General features: G+C 43.2%; 1 protein-coding gene across 1 annotated transcript; it reads right to left on the reverse strand.

Annotated features, from left to right (window-relative positions):
• Positions 1-126: 126 nt before the first annotated feature.
• On the reverse strand, positions 127-21293 carry npdc1a (neural proliferation, differentiation and control, 1a). Its single transcript, XM_076757894.1, has 9 exons — positions 20934-21293; positions 9992-10141; positions 2898-3011; positions 2551-2787; positions 2111-2177; positions 1809-1899; positions 1582-1661; positions 1355-1454; positions 127-1194 (listed from the first exon to the last, which is right to left on the reverse strand). The coding sequence occupies exons 1-9, from the start codon at positions 21040-21042 to the stop codon at positions 1123-1125; spliced, it is 1020 nt and encodes a 339-aa protein (XP_076614009.1). The 5' UTR covers positions 21043-21293; the 3' UTR covers positions 127-1122.
• Between the last annotated feature and the right edge of the window lie 1470 nt (positions 21294-22763).

Genomic DNA, 22763 nt, shown 5'->3' on the forward strand with positions numbered 1-22763 from the left:
TATTATAAGCTAAGATAGCAAGAAGTCTGTTGATCCCAGGAGGAAGTCACAAGCTACCCAGCACCATATACAAAAAAATAATACAATGTATACATGACAAGCACAAAAGAAAGAGGCCGAACAAAGTCATTTTCACATGTGGTAAAAAGTTTTAATTCCAATCCTTGGTCTGCATGTACAAATATCTATAAAAAGTGAACACTTTCACTCTTTTTATGTACATTTTGCAGCACAGAGTTAACTTGGGACAGAAGAGGACAGAGAGGAAAGAGGAACAATACAAGAGAGTGATATTTACCACCTACACATCCAGCAGTATAGTCAATCGAGTGCTCAGATGTCACTTTGTTTTACTGTACATTCTCTCCTCCAGCGACAGGATGCATACATACAGGAGGCAGAATAATTCATCAAAGCATGGCCATGATTCAAACACGGTACAGTCAAACCATGCAAACACACATCATCATGTACTTCATTTTCATATATAGGTATACTCTATAATCTTAAAATCTTTATGTGTTTCTTATATGACAAGGAGTAAAATGAGCAACAGCAATGGTAACATTGTCAGTGATAAACCTGGTGTTGTGTTGGGGAGTCTTACAGAGTTATCACAGAGATCTGATTTGAAGTATTTCCTGGCTGTCTGTTAGGAATGTCGTTTGGCCACAAGCTATGCGTGACAAAACAAGGGACGGCACCTGTCTCTCAGCTTATGTATGTGTATGTCTGTGTCATACACGGGTCTGCTATTGTGTCACATTCTTTGGAAACAGCTGCAGAAATGAAGGAAAATAACAATGGACGAGAAAATCTGAAGTCGGAGAGGAACATTTAAACGCGACAAAACACCTAAAGAAGAGACGTGAAAAGACAGTAATGCTCCAAAAACAGTGACAGAAATAAATTAACAAGGAACCCAGCATACATTTGTAGTATTAAAAGCCATACTCGGGGCAGTTAGAGTAAAGAGCCACCAATCAAACAATCACGTTTATCACCTCCTCCTCCTCCGTTTCTATGCATGCAGTGTGAGAGCAGGTGGCTTCTTCCACAGAAATGGCTTGTATGCCTGTGTGTATGTCTGTAATCATGTGTGTGTGTGCGCGTGTTCAGCAATCACTTGTGATTCTCCTGATAATGTAAAGTCGAGTCATCAAACAGAGGGTTTTTCACTTCCATCTCTCCAGTCTGTCACGAAGAGAAAAAACAAAAAAAGGATTCTCAGTCACAACACAGCAGCAGAAATGATTCGGTTTGAGTCTGTGTGTGTGTGTGTGTGTGTGTGTGTGTGTGTGTGTGTGTGTGTGTCTGTCTGTCTGTCTGTCTGTCTGTCTGTCTGTCTACTCACCGGTGCTAATCCCGGGCACTCATATACCGTGAAGTCTCCTCCCACTTCTTCCTCATCTGATGTGACCTCGGTGTCATGGACTTTCTGTTCAGGTTTGCTGCTGCAGAAACAGGAAATAAGAGTAAAGGCAGAGATAACAAGGTCAGAGGTTGTGGTTGAAAAATGTAGGTCTATATGACAGGAAAGGGAGAGAGTGGCAGAGACGATGTAGAAAAAAAAAAACATACTTTCCTAACGAGAGCATCTGCTGTTTTTGATGCTGGTAGTGATACATTTGGGCACTTTCGGCCAGAGTCTTATCTCCTATCTGAGGACGAAACAGAAGAAGGAAGCGTGGATGACACATTTGAAAACAGTCGTACATCTTGTGGTCATTGCAAAAGAAGAAGTGAGAAATGGAAACAAGGCAAGCCCTAACAATAGAAGTTAGGTGAAAGGAGAGCTGTGGGCTTACCGAGGTGCCATTGACTGTGGCAGCAGGTGCACCCGCCCCCCTGAAAGCAGGGTAGTCCACCTTCTGAGTGAGACGTGATTCTCTCTGAAACCTGTGGGGGGGGGCACCACAAATCTTGAGTCTCCTGTAATACTGAGAGGTTGTTTCCTCCCCCTGGCGTTAAAACATGCTTTCACCTAAGCTCACTGCTGATGATACACGGACAGCGAATGCAAGTGGGCTTTGCACTGCGCTTTACTTGACAACAAGACCACACTTAGCTTTCTCTTGCATTACTTATGAATGTATGTGTTCACACTTACTTGACGTAACAGACAGTTGCTAGGATCACTGCCATAGTGCCCACCGCCACGCACAGCGAGATCACAACTGCAGGTCGGTACAAAAGAGAGGAAAAGAAAGGGAAAACAGAGCAGAGCGATTGAGTGGGGGGGTCAGATGACTACCCTGCTGAGACACTTGTTATGCATGCTAAATATAATTATATCTGAGCTGATTTGCTCATCATGACTTGTGGTCATCTTGGGTACATAAAAGCAGCGAACAGACGGGGGTGAAACAAATTAACTTCTCTGTTGGGACAAATGGAACAAAAGTGATAAAATCTTGCTGGCAAACATCCAGACAGTAGAAAAAAACAAAACCCCTTATCTTGTACCAACACTCTGAATTATCTACCATCAAATGACAGTAAGCCCTTTAAGACCGCTGCAGGCATCCGATCACAGAAGATCATACTCACTGACAATAATGCTGTCATTACTGGGTGTCGGCACAGCTATCGGACCACCTCGGTCCCCAATTCCAGTGGCCCAGGGCAGGGGGGTTGGTGTGGCCGGGAGGACAGAAACTGCAGGGTGCGGGGCTGTGGTGGTGGGGGCATGCAGGGTTTCATCTGAGAGAAGACCCAGGCTTTGCAGTTTGTGTTTGGAGGCAGCTGTCTGGCTTTTTTTAGCATCTGTCTGGGAGGTGATGGCAGCTGGAGAGAGTGAGGAAGACAATATGTGATGGAGGTGATTGTCACTTGTAGGGAGAAAACTACATCACTTAAAAAAAAGTCACGCTTATGATCACGCTCAGGGTTCTTACCAGGATATTTGGATTGCCTTTCTGGTGGTTTGACATCTATCACTTCCTGTTTTGCGATGGCAGATTGAAGGTAATCGATCTCTTCGTCCAGTTCTGGGTAGTATGTCACTTTACCTGAAGAAAAGACAAGATTCAAAGATCCACTGATTAACTTCTACGTAAATTAAACTGCCTGTGATTTCCTTTAAGCATGAGCTAAAAATAAAGAAAGAAAAAGCAACAGGAAAATCAAGATTACATGAAATGTCATTCACAGCAACACTAAAGGCCTCTTACCAGTAGTGACTGACAGTAGCTTCATATCACACGCACAGTCACATGGGTAAACTTATTAAGCAATTAGCAGAACATGTGAACAAATGTAGCCACAATCTACAATTAATAACACCTGAATCTTCAAACAGAGGACTAACTGTGCTTTTTCATTAGGGGTGCACTTCATGATTAGTTTCATTATCTTATTATATACATGAATAAATTCACAAAACGAAGCTGCAGATGCTCCCAACTTTGGCATTCTTGCTGAGAAAAAATTAACCGATCATCAAATTAGTCGCAGATTCACCTTCTGCCAACCTCTGAATGGACTCATCAGCTCTAATTTTTCCTCTAAGTTGTGCCTACTCATGTCCCATAAGCTTGAGGTTGGGCTTTTTGAAGCTTGTCCACTTTCATGACTGTAGGTAAAGTAAAGGAGTGGCAGAGAGCACTTGATTTCGGCATGTATCATGTCTGTCCCCAACCTCTCCATGTGTTTTCAGGGTCTTGTCTCTGAAGCGATGGACAGGGAGTGTGGCCGTGTGTGTTGTTTGTTTGTGGGCTGATAAAAAAAGGACACAATGCTAAACTCTCCTTGACAGCCCTTACAGCCAGACAGTGAGCCACATTCCTGCAGTGCTGCCGAGGTGTCCAGGGCGACCAGGGCCGAGAGCGTGTGTGTGGCCGGGGGAGGAAGCACCACAGGGGGCAGGCGCAATCAGCGAAACCTTGGCTTCACTTGCTGCATTCACAATAGATACCATGGCTCGCTGCTAATGGAGGTAATCAAAGTGCTGTTTCCTTCTGTAAAGTTAGCCTGCAATGTAGCGAGATCAAATTAAAGGTATTCGCACTAAAAGCTGAAGTGGCGCTAAGTCAAGCGCAAAAAAAGTGAAAGTTGCTTGCATAAAAAGCTAATTTAGCAGATCATGTGGCATGATATAATCCATTCAGCATCATGGTCCATCACATGTACAGTTGTTTTGAAACCAGCGTGAAAAAAAAAAAAAAAAAAGATCAGTGCTGGTAAATCTGTCAAAATAAAAGCGCTATTACACATTATTAAAACCACCTACACTGCATTAATGATTACAGTGTCACTTTCACTCCAGAAGGCCGGCCATCTGGATGAGCTAATGTGTATGATATGACATGCCAGCGCTTTCACCGCCTGCTTTGTTTTTCTCTTACCCCCCTCCACTAATGGCCATTTAGTGCACTCCATAGCAGGTGCCTGTGGAGGCGGGATGCACCATCTGTACTTTGCAGGTGGCTGGGAGCTCCAACCGTGCCCGTGTGCTTGCCAGAAGCGTGTGCTAATACAGGTTTAAACTTTAAAGGAGACTAAAAAAAAAAAAAAAGGAAGATGTGGATTGATTTAAAATCTGAAGGAAATAGTTAAAAATGGACGAGCAGTTTTTATTTAAAGGGAAATCGTCAGGATCCCACAGAGGGGGAGAAGTTGCAAATTCACCTAAGAAAGTAGTGATTGTGTGTATGTGTGTGGTTTGACACACATGGACTAACCACACACACACCTCTCCTTGTGTAAGAGAGTTTTGTCACTGGCTTGATAATGACCCATAACCTCTTTGGAAACACCCGGGGGGCAGGTGGGTACGACAAACAAACACTAAACAGCTCAACAGGGACTGAGGGTCACGCACATCTGTGCTGTTCTACTTTCCCAAGCGCACACACACACACACACACACACACACACACACACACACACACACACACACACACACACACACTTCCTGCCCCACCTTCCCCTTGTTTAAAGACTCTGTCAGACTGATTTCACAGATCTTGCCACCTGATTTCTAAATTTGTGTGAAAGTGGCAAAATGTCCTGTGTTGTAATTACACAGTATATCTTCACCTCTGAAGAATCAAAATACTTTCAGATGAGATTTTGTATTCATTACACTGTTTTAAAGGTCTTGAGATATGTTGCACCATATGCCACAAACCAAAAATACCTGACAACGCACCGGAAACCTTAGAACAGGATATCATTAGCAACATGTGGTGTATCAGTCTATGGTTACCTGGCACTAGACTCAGCAAACAGAGCTGCAGTTAAGTGTTTTCTTATTGTGTAGTCTGTTGATTAATCTTTTAATGATACATTTATTTAGTTTAATCCATGAAATGTCAAATGTTCACCACGAGAAACCAAAGAGATGACTGGATAAATTTGTGCCCTCAACTTTGGCAAAACAGCCAAAAAATAAGAACAAATTAAGAGATAAATGACTTGAATCATCAGTTTTTATATGATTGATATTGAGTCAATCAACTCATCATTTCAGTACTACAACAAAGCCACCAAACTTCTTAACTTGGTTTGATATCTTTCTAGTTCTTAGAAGTAGAAGGGCAAATTGAGAACAGTGCCTCTGCCTCACAGCGAACACTTCCTCCATCCTGCCCTCACATTGATTCATACTCAGTGTGTCCTGCTGCCCTCTAGTGGCACACTCAACACACCGAGTATGCAGATGGGAGAGAGACAAAGAGTGACTCCAGGTCATTCTCAAATTCTCAGAAACCGGTCTGGCTGACTACAGCTGCTCTGCTAATTTCAGATCTCTCTAATTCACACGGTGTTTGTTGAGTTCAGGTTGACGAGCCAGTTAAAGAAGGCAGACCAAAAAAAGTTCACGAGTTAAACAGAAACTCTCCTTTATCGGTCTGTTTTTAGAATGAGGGAGCGGCGCACAGCTAACATGGAATTTTGCTTAAGCTCTAAAGTGTGTCGTATAACTGTGTGAGCCTCCCACCTGCTATGAAAAGTTAGTCACAGCTGACTGCAGAGCTTTGAGTCAATACAGGAAATGTGACCGGCAATATCTTAAGAGTCCCGCCTGTCTTTCATCCATCGTTTTAATTTGTACAATACTGTCAAAGTCAACCAACAATGTTGAAAATATAAAAAAATCTTGTCCTTCAAAGGAATCTGAAAAATCTCAATATTCAAGAGGAAATAAGAAGCATGGCATATACATATTTCATGTAAACGTACAAAAGTATGTTATCGATCTGCTATAGGTAAATAACAGCTTTGATTCGTTCGCAGATAGTCCTCTCTCTGTCTGTCTCTTTTCTTTCTTCTTTCTTTCTCTTTTTTCTGCCACTCAGTTAATCAATTCATGAAAAAAATTGTAACAGTCACTGGCTGCAGGTGTTGGTCGGCATCAAAACTGCATGAGGATTCACTTTCCTTGTCGCTGTTGCTTTCCTTGCTGATATGAGGAGTGGGTTGGACTGAAAGTGAACATCTGCCACTGCAGGTGTGGAACTGGTGGCCAACTGCCTACTCTATTAAAGCATGAGCTGCAAGAACCTAAACTTAGAACGTATTGCTCTGGCTGAACATCAGACTCGTTTACATCGCAGTTACAGCGTGTTTGTATCAGCCGTGTGACTGATTAGTGGAATTGCGGTACTTGTAGTGGGATTAACATCAAAAACCACAAATCCATGTGTAAATAAATGTAGCTGTTGCATAAAACAGGAGTTATATCAGACGATGCCTTGTGAGTAAGTCACCCTGTCACTGACAGGGTGTTAAACAATGTTTATTTTTCATTCTCAGCAAACTTAAACTGTTGTTCGGCTCTGATCGGTTTGGTGACCTCGCTTCCTGTTCTCAGAGTAAACTGCTGCGGGATATTTGTTCATGTTGTGTTTCGCTGAGCCAGTCTAACAGCTGCTGTCGCGTCTTTTCAGTTTGTTGACCGCTCTATTGTATTTTGTATAGCGTAAAAATTATATAAATGCGCATACACAGAAAGGGGGAACAAAGAGAAAGAGCTACAGGAGGACAGACAGAGACACTGGGCCACATGGAGACATCCCTGCCCTGAGCACATACACAAATTAACTGCACATGGTACATCGAGTACCAGTCAAAGTCTGTTTTTGCGTCTCCTGAACAAAGGGTATGGCTTGAGGCATACTGTGTGTTTACCTATGGCAGCGCACGCCTCCATGTCAAACACAAGCAAGTCGTCCTTCCAATAAAAAGTGTCGCCTGCTGAGCTCTTTCACCCTCTCTGAATTTTGTACGTGAGACATTTCAGACCTCATGCAGAGTGATTTCCAGTGATTACAACAGCAGAATAACCTCGAATTCCTGCAATTTGCAGGCAATCAAGCCACACGAACAGAACAACCAGTGCAAGACCACAGAAACATAATAATGCATGACCGAGAAGAGCTGATGTAATAACTCTGAGTGCAAGACATGAAAGAGGGGAGCGAGAGTCAGAGGGGAGGAAGTCAGACAGAAGAACGCTGGTTTACATGTAAAAGATGTGGTGCTACTGCAGCGACTGGAAAGGGAATGTAATCCCACTCGCAGTGAGGATATGAGCCGTGACATTACATGGAAAACTGAGCTATATTGCAATTGAAAAATAATTGAAAAATGCAGTTTTTCTCTCTGTATGAGGATAACGAGGGTCAACTGGACGGCTCTAAGGACACAGCTGCATCCTGCCACTCTCCTACATATTATTTTTTCTGACACACATAGCACCCAATCTCGAAACATGTAACTTTCCAAATGCTTTATGATATTACAGAGATCATTCTATAGAACAGCGGAAAAGCTGAAAATTCGGCGGTGCTGTAGAGCCGGTGAGTCAGTGATGATGGTGATGACGAGACGTGGTTTTGTAGGTCTGAAGTCAGAAACGTTGCAATGACGCAAACTGTCCTTGCTGACAATACAAAGCTGTAGTTGTGAGTGATGAGTTATGTTGGGGGCGCAGGCAAAATAATACGTCAGAATATCAGTTTTGTGCATTACAGTATTTTTCATGCTTTAGCTGGCAAACAAAAATTTTAGATGATCAATTGATTTGTCCTGAAAACGCGGCCATCGTATTTCCTCTGAAGTGACAACAATAAGAGTGAATTCAGAGCTATAATTTGCAGTCAGTAATGCTGCCAAACTACCAAGGTGGCCGCTCTTTATTGTGTTTGGATGCATTAAGAGATGCGCGCTGCCCCTGACAAACCAAATAAGGTAAATGTGGCGTATTTAGGAGCGTGAAATCTTTTCATTTCGTGTGTGCTTGTGTGTGTTTGCATGTGTGCACATAAGTGTGAAAAAGACACGAGTCAGTCTCCCATGAGGATCACAGTGTTCTGTGGTCTCTCGGGGGAGGGTGTTTACGTAACCACTTTGGGGAGCTTAGTCGAGGCCTTTGATATGCTGGATTCACAACAAAACACACATGCACGCACACACGCAGCAACATCACATGTTTTAAAGTTATCGTCTTCATATGGAACAATGCATAGACACACAAAATCCAAACACTAATAACTGATCGGGCCTTATCATCATACGCATGCGCTGCAAAACAACGTCCTCTCTTCTCCTGCATGATGTGACCTTTCTCTGCAAAACATCCTCACACTCATCTCATGTTTACTTCTCCCTCTGATGCCGCCGCCAATAATTTGAGCCAAGTTCGGACGGCATCCTCTCCTGCCGCAGACCCATCTAAATTATTAATCCTGCAGAGAGCGTACACGTGCCCACCAACAGATATAAATACATGCAGTCACACGTGCACACACACACACACATTTGTGCAGAGGCCCGTGAGCTGAAACATACACACGATGTTTCCATTTTCTCTCTCTAATTTCTGCAGCGCCTTCTTGAAACACGGTGTGCATGCCAGCAGAACGCCGCCACGCCATGGAAATGAGAAAAATAAGATTTATTTTTCAGTGCTTGGCTCTTTCATTGAATTACATTAGATTCAATGATGGAGAGAGAGAGAGAGGGATGCATGTCATCTAAGTGATTAAAGCCGCCAGCGCAAGGCGGTGCATGTGTGTGTGTGTGTGTGTGCGTGTGTGTGTGTGTGTGTGTGTGTGTGTGTGTGTGTGTGTGTGTGTGTGTGTGTGTGTGTGTGTGTTGCAGACACAGCAGGGGCAGGGGCAGATTAAAAACACAGAAGATCAGACCGTACAACAGACGTCAGAGATATGGATGGGAGAAGGAGGGGCAATCAGGACCACAACAAGGACGTAGAGTGAAGAGAACCGGACAAGAAAAGAGCAAATTGGAGGAGATACATGAGATAGTGAGAGGAAGAAGGGATAAAGAGATCCAAGTGAGACTGACAGGGGAGGAGAAGGAGAGCGCACAATCAATAGGCATCTGAGACAAAGAGGTGGGGTGGAAGAGAGGTGGGCGACAGGATGACGAGGTCGACTGACAAGAAAAGAGGCAAACAAAACATGAACATCGAGTGAAGATGTTAAAGGAAACAGAGTCAGTCAGTACATCTAGATGCACCCTAATAATCTGATATTAACCAGAGAGAAGTGATTGTTGTAACTGTCGTTTAAGCAGGCTATTCAGGTTTTAATTAGAATAAGCATAACCCGGTTGTGACAAATATCCAATTCCTTGTCTGACCAACGGTCCGTAATCCAAAGAGATTAAATTTACAATGATACAAGCAAATCATCACCAGCTGGAACCAGAGAATATTTGACAATATTCTGTTATTACTACTAATGATTTATCGACCATCAAAATAGCTGCTGATTAACTAGTCGATTAACAGGCAAATCATTTCGGCTCTAATTTGAATAGAACTCATGCTTGTGTTAAGGTGTGTGATTAGACGTTATCCTTCCAGACATTAATCTTATGTAAAATTACCTAATCGTACCTGAACAGACACCAACCTCACCTGAAGCAGTAAAAACATCTGAAAATGTCTGAAGTTTCAAATTCAGCTGCAATGTGACCACGTGAACTGAGGCGTGTGCCTGTTTCTTATTCGATGTCATACCGTGCTGATGGTGCCTCTTCCTCACCACGCAGCGTCCTTCCTGGTTCTCCTCAAATGGGGAGAGGCAGGGACCACAGTGGGAGGAGCCGGGCCTGCAGAAGTGGCGTCTCTCCTTGGCACAGTCTATGTGGAGAGGACACTTTCTGCCAGCTGGGTGAGAGAGAACGACAACAACAGTTTCATGAGTATCACGACCACGCTGCTGTGCTCCAGAAATGGTGCTTTTAATGAGGCAGTTAAACAACAGTCTCTGTGTGCAGAGAAGAACTATAAAAATACTCAATCAGGGATGCTTCAGCTTTATAAGCAACACTCCTTTCGTTGGTGGATGTGTCAGCTCTTCAGCGCCATTCACAGATGAAAGATCTGGCCTCGAACAAAGCGCCTGCTGATGTCACAATCACATCACAGCGTCTTTTAAAAGTAGCTGTGTGTCATCGCTGCTTGCATACGGGCAAGGTTTGCCAGATAAGACGAGAATGTTTGAATGGTAAGAAAAGTACATTTTGAATAGTCGTCTGCATTTCGCAATGTGGTCAGCCCCACCTGTTTGGCAATCCGAGTCAGGTTACGCCAAAGCAAAGAGCGATCGACAGCCGCTCTTTCGCAGATTTGCCCGCAATCAGGCTAGATAATCGCTTGACCTGATTACTGCTGGTTTGACACAAAAACACAGCTGATTAACTTCAGACACACACAAGGGAAGAAGTGGGTCACAGAGCACAGCAGGTGTGCTTGGTGGCAGAGGTGCAGGTGGAGCGCTGGGATGCCATCAGAGCGGATAATGAGGCCGGCAGAGCTGCACAGCGGGCCGGCTCAAGGTGAACCGCACAGTGGGACGCGATACTGTCCCAGCAGACAGGAGGTGTACAAGGTACTGTAGGTATGAGACAGTGGATGAACGCAGTGTTTCCGAGGGATGATGGATCTCAAAGGTCAGGCTTGTTCGATAGGTGGCAGATCAGTGAGATACACTTAAAGTAGAAGACTGTTCTGCTAAATTATTCAGTTGGATAATTAGTCTTTATTTCTTTCTGTTTAGTCTTTATTTGAAGAACCTTGCTTTTCTGTTTTGACAGAGAGTGCCGTCATGGCTCCTTTCTTAACCTCATTGTCTTTCAATCGCCACACAAGAGGAGTGAACGACACATGACAGGAGCTCGCTGAGGGGGAGCTCTCAGTGACCTCCATGGCAACAAGGCCTGTGGTGCCAGGGCACATGTGCACACGGCGAGTGTTGTGGAGATGAAGAGCAGATAGAAGAGGGGCACTGCGGCGCCTGGCGTACTTGTGTGCACATTTTCATCCCCACTTAGATTCTGATTTAACTCCATATACTCGACGACAGCGATAAACAAGCCATTTGACAAGTTCACAATCTCCTCTTTTACTGTCTTTTTGTCACTTACAAACAAACATTTAGATTTTATTCTGCATTTCATGGGCTGTTTTTGATGAAGTCGTTCAAGGTAAATTGGTTGAATTCAGATTGCTGATGATTTCTTTGCATAGGCTCCTTAATGATGCAAAACTTACCATTTAAATTTTTGTATTGCACAATACCTGTTGCAGTATATATATAAAGATCTGCACTACTCAAAATCACTGGAAAGTAACTAAAACAAAGAAGAAGCACCAATGAAAATTTCCAACTTCCAGCATCACCACAGGCACAGAAAACATGCACGTTGGACATACACATCCATGCAAACACACGTATTTTGACACACTCGTCCACATGTTGTCACAGACTGGTCTGCCTCTGGGAGTGAGCGTAGGAGTGACGCAGGTGTAACATGAGAAGCTTTACTTTCCTTTCTGTTTGTGTCAAAGACAGAGAAGGAGCAGGCGGTCGGTGATGGGAGGTCATGAGCGTTTCTAAACATCTTCTAAACATCTGTTTGTTCACTGTTGCGTCTATGGGTAGAAAAGCAAATGCTTTGCTTAGTGCCATGACTCACGCTGCCACAAAGCTAACACGCAGGCAGAAAACTCCCCGAGCGCGTCTGATTGCGTTAGCTGTTGTTTAAAGTCACGCTCTGCCTTTTTCAGTTCCCACGACCAAGCAACAGCTCCGTCACCCCGACTTCTAATTGCTGCCTCATCAGTTCCGGCCCTGTTGCCAAGTTATTCCACATCACCGTGAGTGTAACGTGCTCGTGTTCGGAGCCCCCTCATTCCGTTTAAGTCCAAGATCGCTCTCTTCATATCTTCTCTCCTCTTCCTCCCTGAACTGTCATGGCTTCTATTCTTACATGCCACGTGCCTGTAATTTCTCTCCAGGTATCACACCTTTTTCTGATCTTTTCACATCTTCTTCTTGGCGTCCTCCAACCCTGTGACCTCAGAGAAAATGGTCACTAGAAATAGACTGTTCTGCCGCACTTTATATGAACGTGTACAGTTTGTATACACTGAGTGCCTGGAGTGGAATTAATTCTTCAACATGTGCCTGTGCACATGTGCATGCTATAAAATGATGCAAGACTCATATCGAACATACGACTGAATCAGTTTTGTTTTGTTTTTTTGGCCTATAGTCTCCCATGAAGAAGACATTCTCACGAGCTTGGAGACAAGTTGATCCAACCAACAGGAAAAGGTACCTTATTGCTTTAACTTCAAATATTTGACTGTCAAACATCCTTGTCATTTATTTCTCATTCAGTTGAGTAATTGATAAACTGACAAACTGTTTCAGCCCTTCTTGATTCACATTTCAATGGTGAGGGGTATTTACTGGAATAATACAGCTGTAATATTTCCAGCTGTCCTCTTGGGTGTTCGACCAGTCTAACAGGTCTTATTAAAAATAAAGATGCCCTCGCCATCCTGAATTCTGCACGGCTGTGATTAGTTTCGCACTGCCTCCATACTTGGGGTTAGCAATGACATTAGTGAATCAGCTCAGTTCTAAACTATTAACTCCATATCAAGCTACGGCTCAAGCAATAAGATCCTACTAGTATCTTCTTCAACATGTTTCCGGCTCTTTCTGAAAACCTTTAAAGAGCCACCTGTCATCAGCTCCCTCTACCTGTCCAACCCCTGTTGTTCTCCCCACCTCACTCACGAGTCCTGTTGTCAAATTATTCCCCCTCCCACTTTTTTCTTAGTTCTTTGATCCAGGAACTGTCTAAGGATCAAGGACTCAGGCCCAGATCACGTGCAGACGACCGCACTCATGTCACAGATCAAACAACGAATTCCCGTCTCAAACCCTTTGACCGTCCTTCATCTGTGAGTAGAAGCCAGTTTTGAATACGTTTATCAGACATGTGCCTGTGTGTTTGTATGTGTGCATGTTATTAAGGATCACAGGGTCACTCACAATGTGACACTTCATCAAAATGATTTCCAAGCTGGCATTTTAGGGTTAAACAGTTGCATACTGTTAGGGGGTGCCCCTTTACCTCAGTTGGTAGGGTGTTTGCCCCATGTACTGAGGCTGTCAGGCCTCTGCAGTGGTCGCAGGTTTGACTCCCACCTGTTCATTTGCTGCGTGTCGTCCCCTCTCTCTGCCCCCCTTCCTGTCGTACCTTCAGCTGTCTCTCTATCATAAAAAGGCTAAAAGCCCCAAAAAATAATTCATTCATTCATCTATACCCACGCATCCCATTTCGGGGTTGCGGGGGGCTGGATGCTAGCAATGGGCGAGAGGCGGGGTACACCCTGAACCGGTCACCAGCCGATCGCAGGGCTACATACACAGACACGCAGACATACAACTCACACCTACAGACAATTTAACAGTCACCAATTAACCTAATGAGCATGTTTTTGGTCTGTGGGAGGAAGCCGGAGTGCCCGGAGAGAACCCACGCATGCACGGGAAGAACATGCAAAGGCCCTGCCCGACCCGGGATTCGAACCAGCGACCTTGAGGCACCTTGTGAGGCACGCGCACTACCTGCTGCACCACCGTGCCGCCCCCAAAAAATAATAATTAAAAAAAAAAATTAGTTGCATACTGTTGCTTTAATGTTTCAACCTTTCAAGACCACACTGGCTCTTTGTCAGGGTCAGGCTTTTAATTTTTTTTTGCAATGAAGCAGGAATTAGTCATGTATTACATTTATTCACTGCATTATGAATGCTTTCAGTTTCATAGAAATCTTTGGACAAATGAGATGAACAAAGAAGTAACGTCCCAGACTTTTCCACAGTATGTTCACATGAGCTATTATTTAAATGTCAGACAGCCAGTAATGCGAACAGCTCTAGAGTGAAACTGCCTGTAGTGCAGGCAAGATGGATCTGTGCCTCAGTATCACAGGAGGACGTATTGAGACATTGGTGCAATAATGTAGCGATAATTCATCGCAAGACACTGTATCTCAGTGGATTTGCTGAATCATTTGCCTTGACCCTATGTGTCATCACGCGCAAAAAATACAATTAGCAACTCTGGCCTCATAAATGAATCACTGACGTCGAAGAGAAAAGGAAAGAGGCAATTAATCCCTGTTATGAAAGTGATAAAGCAATGAGTTCTAGATTTTAAAAGCCTGCACTCATTATAACGGCGCTCGAGTCTCAGCACCTCTGGTCGGCACTTCATCATTATTCATCGTGTGGGAAGTTAATATGGTGGAACCTATTGCAGTCACATGAATGCAGATAATTATTCTCCTCACACATAAGCACCCGTACATACACAAACCCACACCCAGGCACAAACCTGCTGCATGTGTGCTTCATTATGAATGTGTGAGGCAGGCCAACGGTGAGAAAAAGAGGGTGGGAAAAGCAAAGAAAGTGTGAAAATCACGAAGGAGCTTTTGCTTATAACTACCCTGCAATAATATGCTTTTGGAGCACCAGGAGATAAAAAGCACAAGTAGAATTAATTAGCATTATTTTACCAAACTCACGCTTACATAAGAGCACTTTTTCTAAACACAGCTGAAGCAGTAAAGATGCTTGTCATGATAATCATACGACAAAGCAGCTTCATTCTATTTCCCAGCGTAACAAAGGAGCCACAGAAGTGAATAACAAGTCACCATAGGAGGTGGCCTTGCACCAACATGCCTCCCACACAGTGCTGTCGCTAATTAGAGAGCTCAATCAAGGAGACAGAGGAAGAGAAATACAAAACGAGAGACAGACAGGGAGATGAAGACAAGAAAAACGAGAGAGGGGAAAAAAAAAAAAAAGTCCCACACATGTTCCTGCTGAACATCAGGTCGTTTGGTATCGGCAAAGAGGGTGGAGGTGTGAAAAAACATTATGTAACTCAGGGACTCAGAAAGTAGTCCTTGGAACGAGTGAAAAATGACTTTCCCAACCATCTGCTGCTGCTGTTGCCAGGCTGTGTGCTCAGCAGCAGCTCTGCCAGGAAGAAGTGAGAGGCGCACAGAGGCATTCTCACACACCGCCCGGTAAACACCTACACTCACAGACACACACACAGATACACACTCGCAAGCAAGCGCACACTTTCATGTCAAGGCTAACTTGTGCTACTTCAAGCTGTTCAACAGATACAATACGACAAATGTCACCCCGATCTGCGTAACTGTGTGTGTATGTGAAAGGGAGATTGAGAGAGGAAGTAGGAAATGGGTAAGCCCGGAGGGTCATACACTCCCATTGTGTGCACTTCCTGACCCTCTGACAGGCGACAGGAAGTAAGCCAAACACTCCAAATCAAGTGGAAACATTAGCTCTGCTTGGTGCTCTTCACTTGAAATGCAACCATGGATAAAGTGCATGTGTGTGTGTGCTCATGTGTGTGTGGCTTTTTGTGTAACCATGCCGCTATTCTCCTGTTTATCCATCATGCTTCACTCTCAGATGACAAAAACAAACAAATGCCAAGCAGCCTGTTTCTAGTGCTCTGTTTTCCTTGGCATCAGCCTGGACACTCACTGCTATTCTGTGCTGTGAATTAGGATTAGGAAACGTGGCGACCTCTGATGTAAGATATGAGACAACGTACATTTGTCATTGTCAGAGATTTTGCAATACTGTTTATACAGAGCTCGATATCCTTTGGGATTTGTTGCCTATACTGGACAACAAAATGCAGTTAATCAGTTTTGATCATTTCCAATAAAGACATAATGGACCTGTAGCTGTGTTTTCATCTAAGTTTTGCATCAATGTGATGAAGTACCTTGATTTTTTATGCATTTATTAATTCTATTAATTGGCCAAAAACAACAAAAAATCTGTCTATTTTCCTGAAAATCCCAAATTCTATCATATATTGACACTGTGTCATAAAATAAGCATGGATGACAGACTGTTAGGAGAAGAAATAGGAGCTGAGGAAGATCTCCTTGGCATTAAAACTGCTTCTGATCAGATCGTGAGCCAGGCTAAATGCTGACAAATGCAAAGCAAAGCGTTGGTTTCAGAAGCAGCTGCCAGTTTATTTTCAGTTAGAAAGCCCTGAAGCTAAAGTATATGACTAATGTGATGTAGGATTTCCCAAAATCTCCTGTTTCTCTCAGCAGTTTTTTGTCTTGCTGCATTCAATCTTTGCTGAAACAAAGTTTGTGACAAAAAAGCCATCCCTTCCTCCACTGTGCCGCGTTGAATATGATGACACGGCAGTTTCACGTGGCGTCGCTACAATGATCAGCACAGAATCTCGCCTACGTCTAGGCGGCGGTGGAAAACAAAATCGAGTGCCTGATACACTAAAAGTGAATCGAGCAGAGCCGAAACGCAGCTTCAATGTGTGGAAACTGTCTGTCTTATCAGTTTCAGTATACTAGCGTAGTGTAGGTGCTGCTTTCCCACCATTATCAGATGCCGTGACTCCCACACGTACAATTTTCTGCCAAGATTGGTGGAAAATGGGGCACGACTTAGCACCTGTTTAACACACATGTAACGGCAGAGACACGTCATAATACAGAGGCAGGAAATGGACGGGTGGTTTCTTTAGTCGAGAGATAAAGGTGAAAAGGAAGTGAATGGAAAAAAGTCAGAGAATTTCATACGTGATGGAATGCTAGTTCGTGGAAGAAAAGGCGAAACAAGTCCTTGTAGTCTCCTCTGCCTTATCTCTGCCTGCATTTGTCATTCATCTTTCCTGCTGCTGTAACTTCTGTCATGTCAGACAATGACGGGTCTCACCCACTGCACAGATGATGATCATTGTGTCATTATCATTAGAGTGGAACAGGGCAGCACACCCTGCAGCACACTGCACAAAGGTTAACGGGATTTCTACAATGGCAGCAAGTAGGTGGCAAAGAAAGCTCCCTGATTTAGTCCCCTTTCATTTCCTTTTTCCTGGTCATCGTGTTTGCTGGTTCAGCTGTTAGAACAGCCTGCGATGCAACAATTCAATTAGTTTGAGAGCTGATTCAATTAGGAAGAATTTCTTTCACTGGATTGACCGACGTAAACCACTGAGCTACGTTTTATCATAATTGGCTTAAAATTAGGTTTCATTAGCAAATATTTCATTGTTTTTAACCCAGCAGGGTATCTAAAACAGACAGATTTCTGTCTGTCAGCACTATGGAGGAAGTGTCAGCACCGAAACTTGTGCTTCAGATATTGCTGGTGCTTCTATTTAAATCACGTACCGCGAACATGTCATTCTTTGTGAGGATGTGGCTACACACAAACGCAAAACTGCTGACATCTAAAGCAAACAGGTTGTTTCGGATTCGTCAATTTCAACCTCAGGACTGGGCTGATAAAAGACATGGCAGTTGGAACGACAGTTACGGTTAAGGGTTGTACTAAAACTGGAGGAGCATCGTGTGGTTTATTCCAGCTAAACTGTGCTGACTCTGGCTTTGTCTAATGTCTGTAAGCGCTCTGTAAGTTGATTAATTGTGGGCCTCTCATTTCCTGGAGAGGTCTGGTAGCCAACAGTGCGCTCTCAAAGGAAGAAACCAAAGGCCTTGCAAGCAGAGAAGGAAAGCAGGAGAGTAGGCAGCGGTTTCAAGAAGCCACCACAGCAGAGCCTCGGCTGACCACTTGAGTTGAGACTGAGGACCACAATGGGGGTAGATCGATAAGTCTTTCCTGGCTGTTGCGTAATTTCAGTATGATGGTTACCACCATGTAATTGAGTGGTAATTTTCCCTTTCTCACAATGATGAACACTGGTAATGTCAAATCTCCTCAAAGACCACACGAGCTACGTAACAGATCTGAAACCGGGGGAGCGCTTGTTAGCTTTAAACTGCATTTTCCAAATTACTTAGTGGAAGCACTGATTTCTAATACAACATGTATCAAACTAAGGTAAAAAAAAAAAAAAATGAGAGCGATTTGGTGATTTTCCCATCAAATCCCTTCACAGGTGGTGTTATTATTGGTAAATCTGGACAGAGCACAGTTCAAACCCACTCCAATCAGAAAGCGCTCAGCTTAAAGGAGAGATTTAGTGTTAAACCCAAAGGAAAATAAAAATATCACCTAACCCATACCTGGTGGATGAATATACGTAAGCCACACTTAATCACTAGTCCCACAAGGATACAAATCATTAAGCATGAACTCGGTCATTGACTCAGAGGTCTTTATGTCCCCTGGCAGGGTGAGAGTGTCCTCATCCCTGACGTTTCATGGCTCTCCATCCTCACTTCAACGCACATGATTTTGCTGCAGGGCAAAAAGAGGTGATTGAAAAACACTGAGGCCAGTGGCTGTGTATGTGTGTATGTGTATGTGTGTATGTGTGAGAGAGAGAGACAGCGTGCGATCCGGAAGATATGGATCATTAAAGCTTAATCTTGCAGGAAGAAAAGGGCGGAGGCAGTGGCTCTCTGAATAATAATCACACCAGTTCTATGTGGGTTTGGTGAATGACAAACCTGGCAGTTTAACGTGGCAGCACAACAACGACCAGGCTGAGCAGAATACTGAGGGGTGAAGATGATGTTTCTCCAGTGAAATGCTAAAATTCGAGCAGCAAGGACATGCAATTTTTTTTTCCCCCAGAAAAAAGTGACTTTCCCGATGCTGCTAATTCAACAGGCCCAACTGAGCCTCAATCGTACAACAAATCCTGCATGTTGTGGTATTTAATTCTGAATCTTGGCCAGCGACCTAGACATATTTTGTGTAATCAATTGGGCTTATGGAGATTTTGGACTACTTCCATCCCAAGAACCCAATGTCCTATGAAAGCTTTCGGGCATATTTGCACATGATGATGCGGCGATGTTTGCTGAATCAACCACCTGATTACTATGCACTTCATGCTGTTGTCACACTCCAGCAAAGTCATCCTGAAACCTGACTTGCTACACTACTGAACATGTTTTTTGAGCTTCCGTAGAGGCCTCCAAAATAAATAAAATAAATTAATAAAGTGGCATTTACATGAAAAGTGCCTGTGGAGTATATGTACCTCCAGTAAAATGTACTTTGAACACTTATTCCACACTCAAGTGAAACTGTGTTATTTCGCCTCATCTTGGTATTTTCAACACGAGATACGCAAACAATAGCCCACATACTGACACCCTGTCGCACATTGTTATAAAAAAGCTGCGCTTCAATGGAGCAGGTGTGAAAATCTGTCATGTGTCAAACCAGCAAAATCCTACAAATGCTGAAGTCACCAAACGTGTGACACAATATTGACAGCTTCGTCTGTCTCTCATCTTGTGCAAAGTTATTTTATTCCGACACTCAGAAACTTCTCTACGTCACCAAACCACTTGCTTTTCTCCCTAGTTTTATTTTTCAGCATTTGCGAGAGGACATAATAATATTTTGGTAGTATTTTGCGAGCAGATGAAAAGTGGAAAATTACTGGATTTGAGCCTCCAGGGGAAAAACACCAGCTGCGACTGCGTCACATCCTCTCCATCCTTTTTGTTGTGCACGAGCAAAATTAAGCTTCACATCCTTTTGATTTCATGCACAGGCTTCAGCGGGCGAGAGTGAATCAGTGGAGGACGGCTGGGATGTGTTTGCGTTTTGGGGGAAAAAATATGTATTAAAACCTATAAATTTACACAAGTCTGTGTCCAGACCAGGGCAGTAAATGTGTGTGTGTGTGTGTGTGTGTGTGTGTGTGTGTGTCTCAGATAAGGCTAAAGATTACATGTGAGAGTCCAGCTGTTGGTTCTCCCTCAGGGTTTCTGTGTTAAAAGCCCAGAGGCAGATTACCTCCCCTACACACGTCACCAGCAATCATCACTGTGTGGAGACCCATTACACACATACAGAAGCATTAAGACTGCACTCGTGTGTGTTTCCAGGGTCTAAAACAGTGCTCAAAACAGTTTCCAGGTAAACCAGTTACTCAACTGAGAAAAGATGAATTCGCAAAGCCTTCTTCTCAGAAATGTTTTGATCAGTTACAGTTTAAAATATATAGAAAAAGTGCAAACAGTTGCTTCACTGTGGCTGCTGCTCAAATTAGGGCAGCAGTGTTGTTTTTAATTTTGCAACTTTGACAGGAATTTGTCATTATCCCTGACATAAAATTGTTAATCAACCAATCAAAGTTATACTATATCGATCAATAAATAAGAAAGAATACTCTTAGGGCTATTTCCTCCTGGATCTCCTGTGAAATTTGAGCATTTGAACTCGGTTGGTTTCATATTAACAAAATATAAATCTGTGACAATACAAGGAAATACACTGAGTAACCTAACAAGGAAAGGAATTTGTTTATCCGTCACCATTGTCTCACCCACTTAGAGGTGACACCTACTCGTATAACCTGTCTACTGCGACCTTATCAACTCATGGGATATCCCATACGAACGAGCTACTTCATCAGCAACAAAACTGGCAGCACAAACAACAATCAAAAGTAAATAAAAACTCACTAAAACGTTTTTTAAAGTCGTTAAATCCCCTGGTGTGCTGTTTCAGTCAAAGATGCCCAAAAAACGGTTATTGATGAGGCAGACAATCCCGGGATATTTTGAAAATGAGCTTAAACTATCAAGGGTAATTGGTTTGTCTGGTTGGCTCCACTTGTCATGTGTGCTGAATTTACCTGGAAGGCTGGCAGTGACAGGGACGACGCACAGCAGGACCGCGGCGAGCAGCAGTAGCAGCGAGGCCCGGCGCTGGCGTCCGTTCCGCGGGCTACAGAGCAACAGCATCCTTGGGGTCTTCTTGGGGACGGAGAGCCGTAGACGGGGACGGAGGTCGTTGTCATTCCCCCATCACTTCTGTTTTGTGTTTGTATTTTGTTTTGTTTTGTTTTTAAAAGCGTGAACGCGGCAGCGCGAAGTACACACGGCGATAAGCCGAGCAGGTCGCGCCGGGGAGCAGTCTATCCACACACTGCGCACTGTAATCCGTGGCGGAGCTAAAGATAGCGGAGCTTTCGGCGAGGAAGGAGGGGGTGTGTGTGCTCGTGAGCTTGTGTGCTGTATGCGTGCGTGTGTTTCACATGCTGCCTTCCAGGTCTCCTCGTAAACCCCCCATTGAAAACAGGCAGACGTGTCACCTCGCCTACTTGTGTTTTCCACGTCACGTTTTTTGTTTTTAAATATTATGACGCAGAAAGTTAGAGACTTGCAGTCTCCTACCAACCTGTTCAAAGTCTGCATTTTAATTTCTTTTGATCGACGCATACAATTAATGCGTTTTTAAATTTAGAGGAAAAACGTCTTGTTTCCTTTTTGTTTTTACTAAAAAGTAAAGGTAAGAAAATGTCATTTTACAAAAATTTGTAGATATATATATACTTTATGTCTGTTTATACATTCATTTATATCCATTCATGCATTTGTATACAGAAGCATGTTTTATTTATTTATTTACTAATAATTTTCAGTTGTTGTTGTTGTTGTTGTTTTCCTTTTTGTCCTACCTGGATTGGGGAAGGGACGAGGGGAAACTTTACACACTGACTGGATTTCTACAACTCCAGTGTCGAATCAAAAAATGATCACTCAATAAATAAAAATGACGGACTCATCTCACGGTCTTCTTGTGAATGAAGTTTTCTCAGTTGTCATGGTGACAGCCCCGCTGTCATCACATGGCATCAAGTACGGAAGCAAGTATGATAACAAAGTTATCGTCATGACAACTGAGCAAACTCCATCCACTGAGATTTTTTTTCCACGTTTAAAGAAGATCGTTTATGCTGTTGTTTAACTTCACTCTCATGCTTCTGGTAATTCTTACAATCGGTACTTCTGTTTCCCACAGTACCTGAAGGCAGCAGTTTACTGAGCGATTAGACACGGGAGAGAGCGCATGAGGTACGTGAGACGTGATGACGTAGAAAAACCGGTTTAAATGACATTAGACAGTGTGATGTGCTTGGTTACATGGCTTACATACAGGAGGGTGGCATGTGCGGATAAAGAGGATAATCTTATTTTAACGCAATCGTTGGTTTATTTGTATCAATTAAAGCGATCATTAAAGTTTTATGGATAACATTTTATGATAACGAAGAACTGTTAAAAAATTATAGATCCACAGAGCTTTTAGAAATGTGTGGAATAAAAGTATTACCGTTTCGTTAAAAAAATAAATAAATAAATCTATGATTGTGAATTAATAATTTCAATGTCAGTGCAACATGAATGATAATGCAGATTGTGTTAGAGGGAGAAAATTGATGAGCAAATATTATCCAAGTCAACAAGATGCAACAGGTGCAGTAAAATGATGCCACACATATTTTAAGACGTATGAATATACATCAAATAAACAAACATATCATGTATAATTCCTTTCTACCGTTGTCCATTCTGCCAATTAACTCTATTATTCGTTCCCAAGCACAGGACAAATGTTTATTGGCGGGCAGCTGGTGACAGGCCTGTTCTGTTTGTTTGCTTAGAGCTGAAAGACCATCTCC

The sequence above is a fragment of the Chaetodon auriga genome, chromosome 19 (genome assembly GCF_051107435.1).
Source record: "Chaetodon auriga isolate fChaAug3 chromosome 19, fChaAug3.hap1, whole genome shotgun sequence".
NCBI lineage: Eukaryota > Metazoa > Chordata > Actinopteri > Chaetodontiformes > Chaetodontidae > Chaetodon > Chaetodon auriga.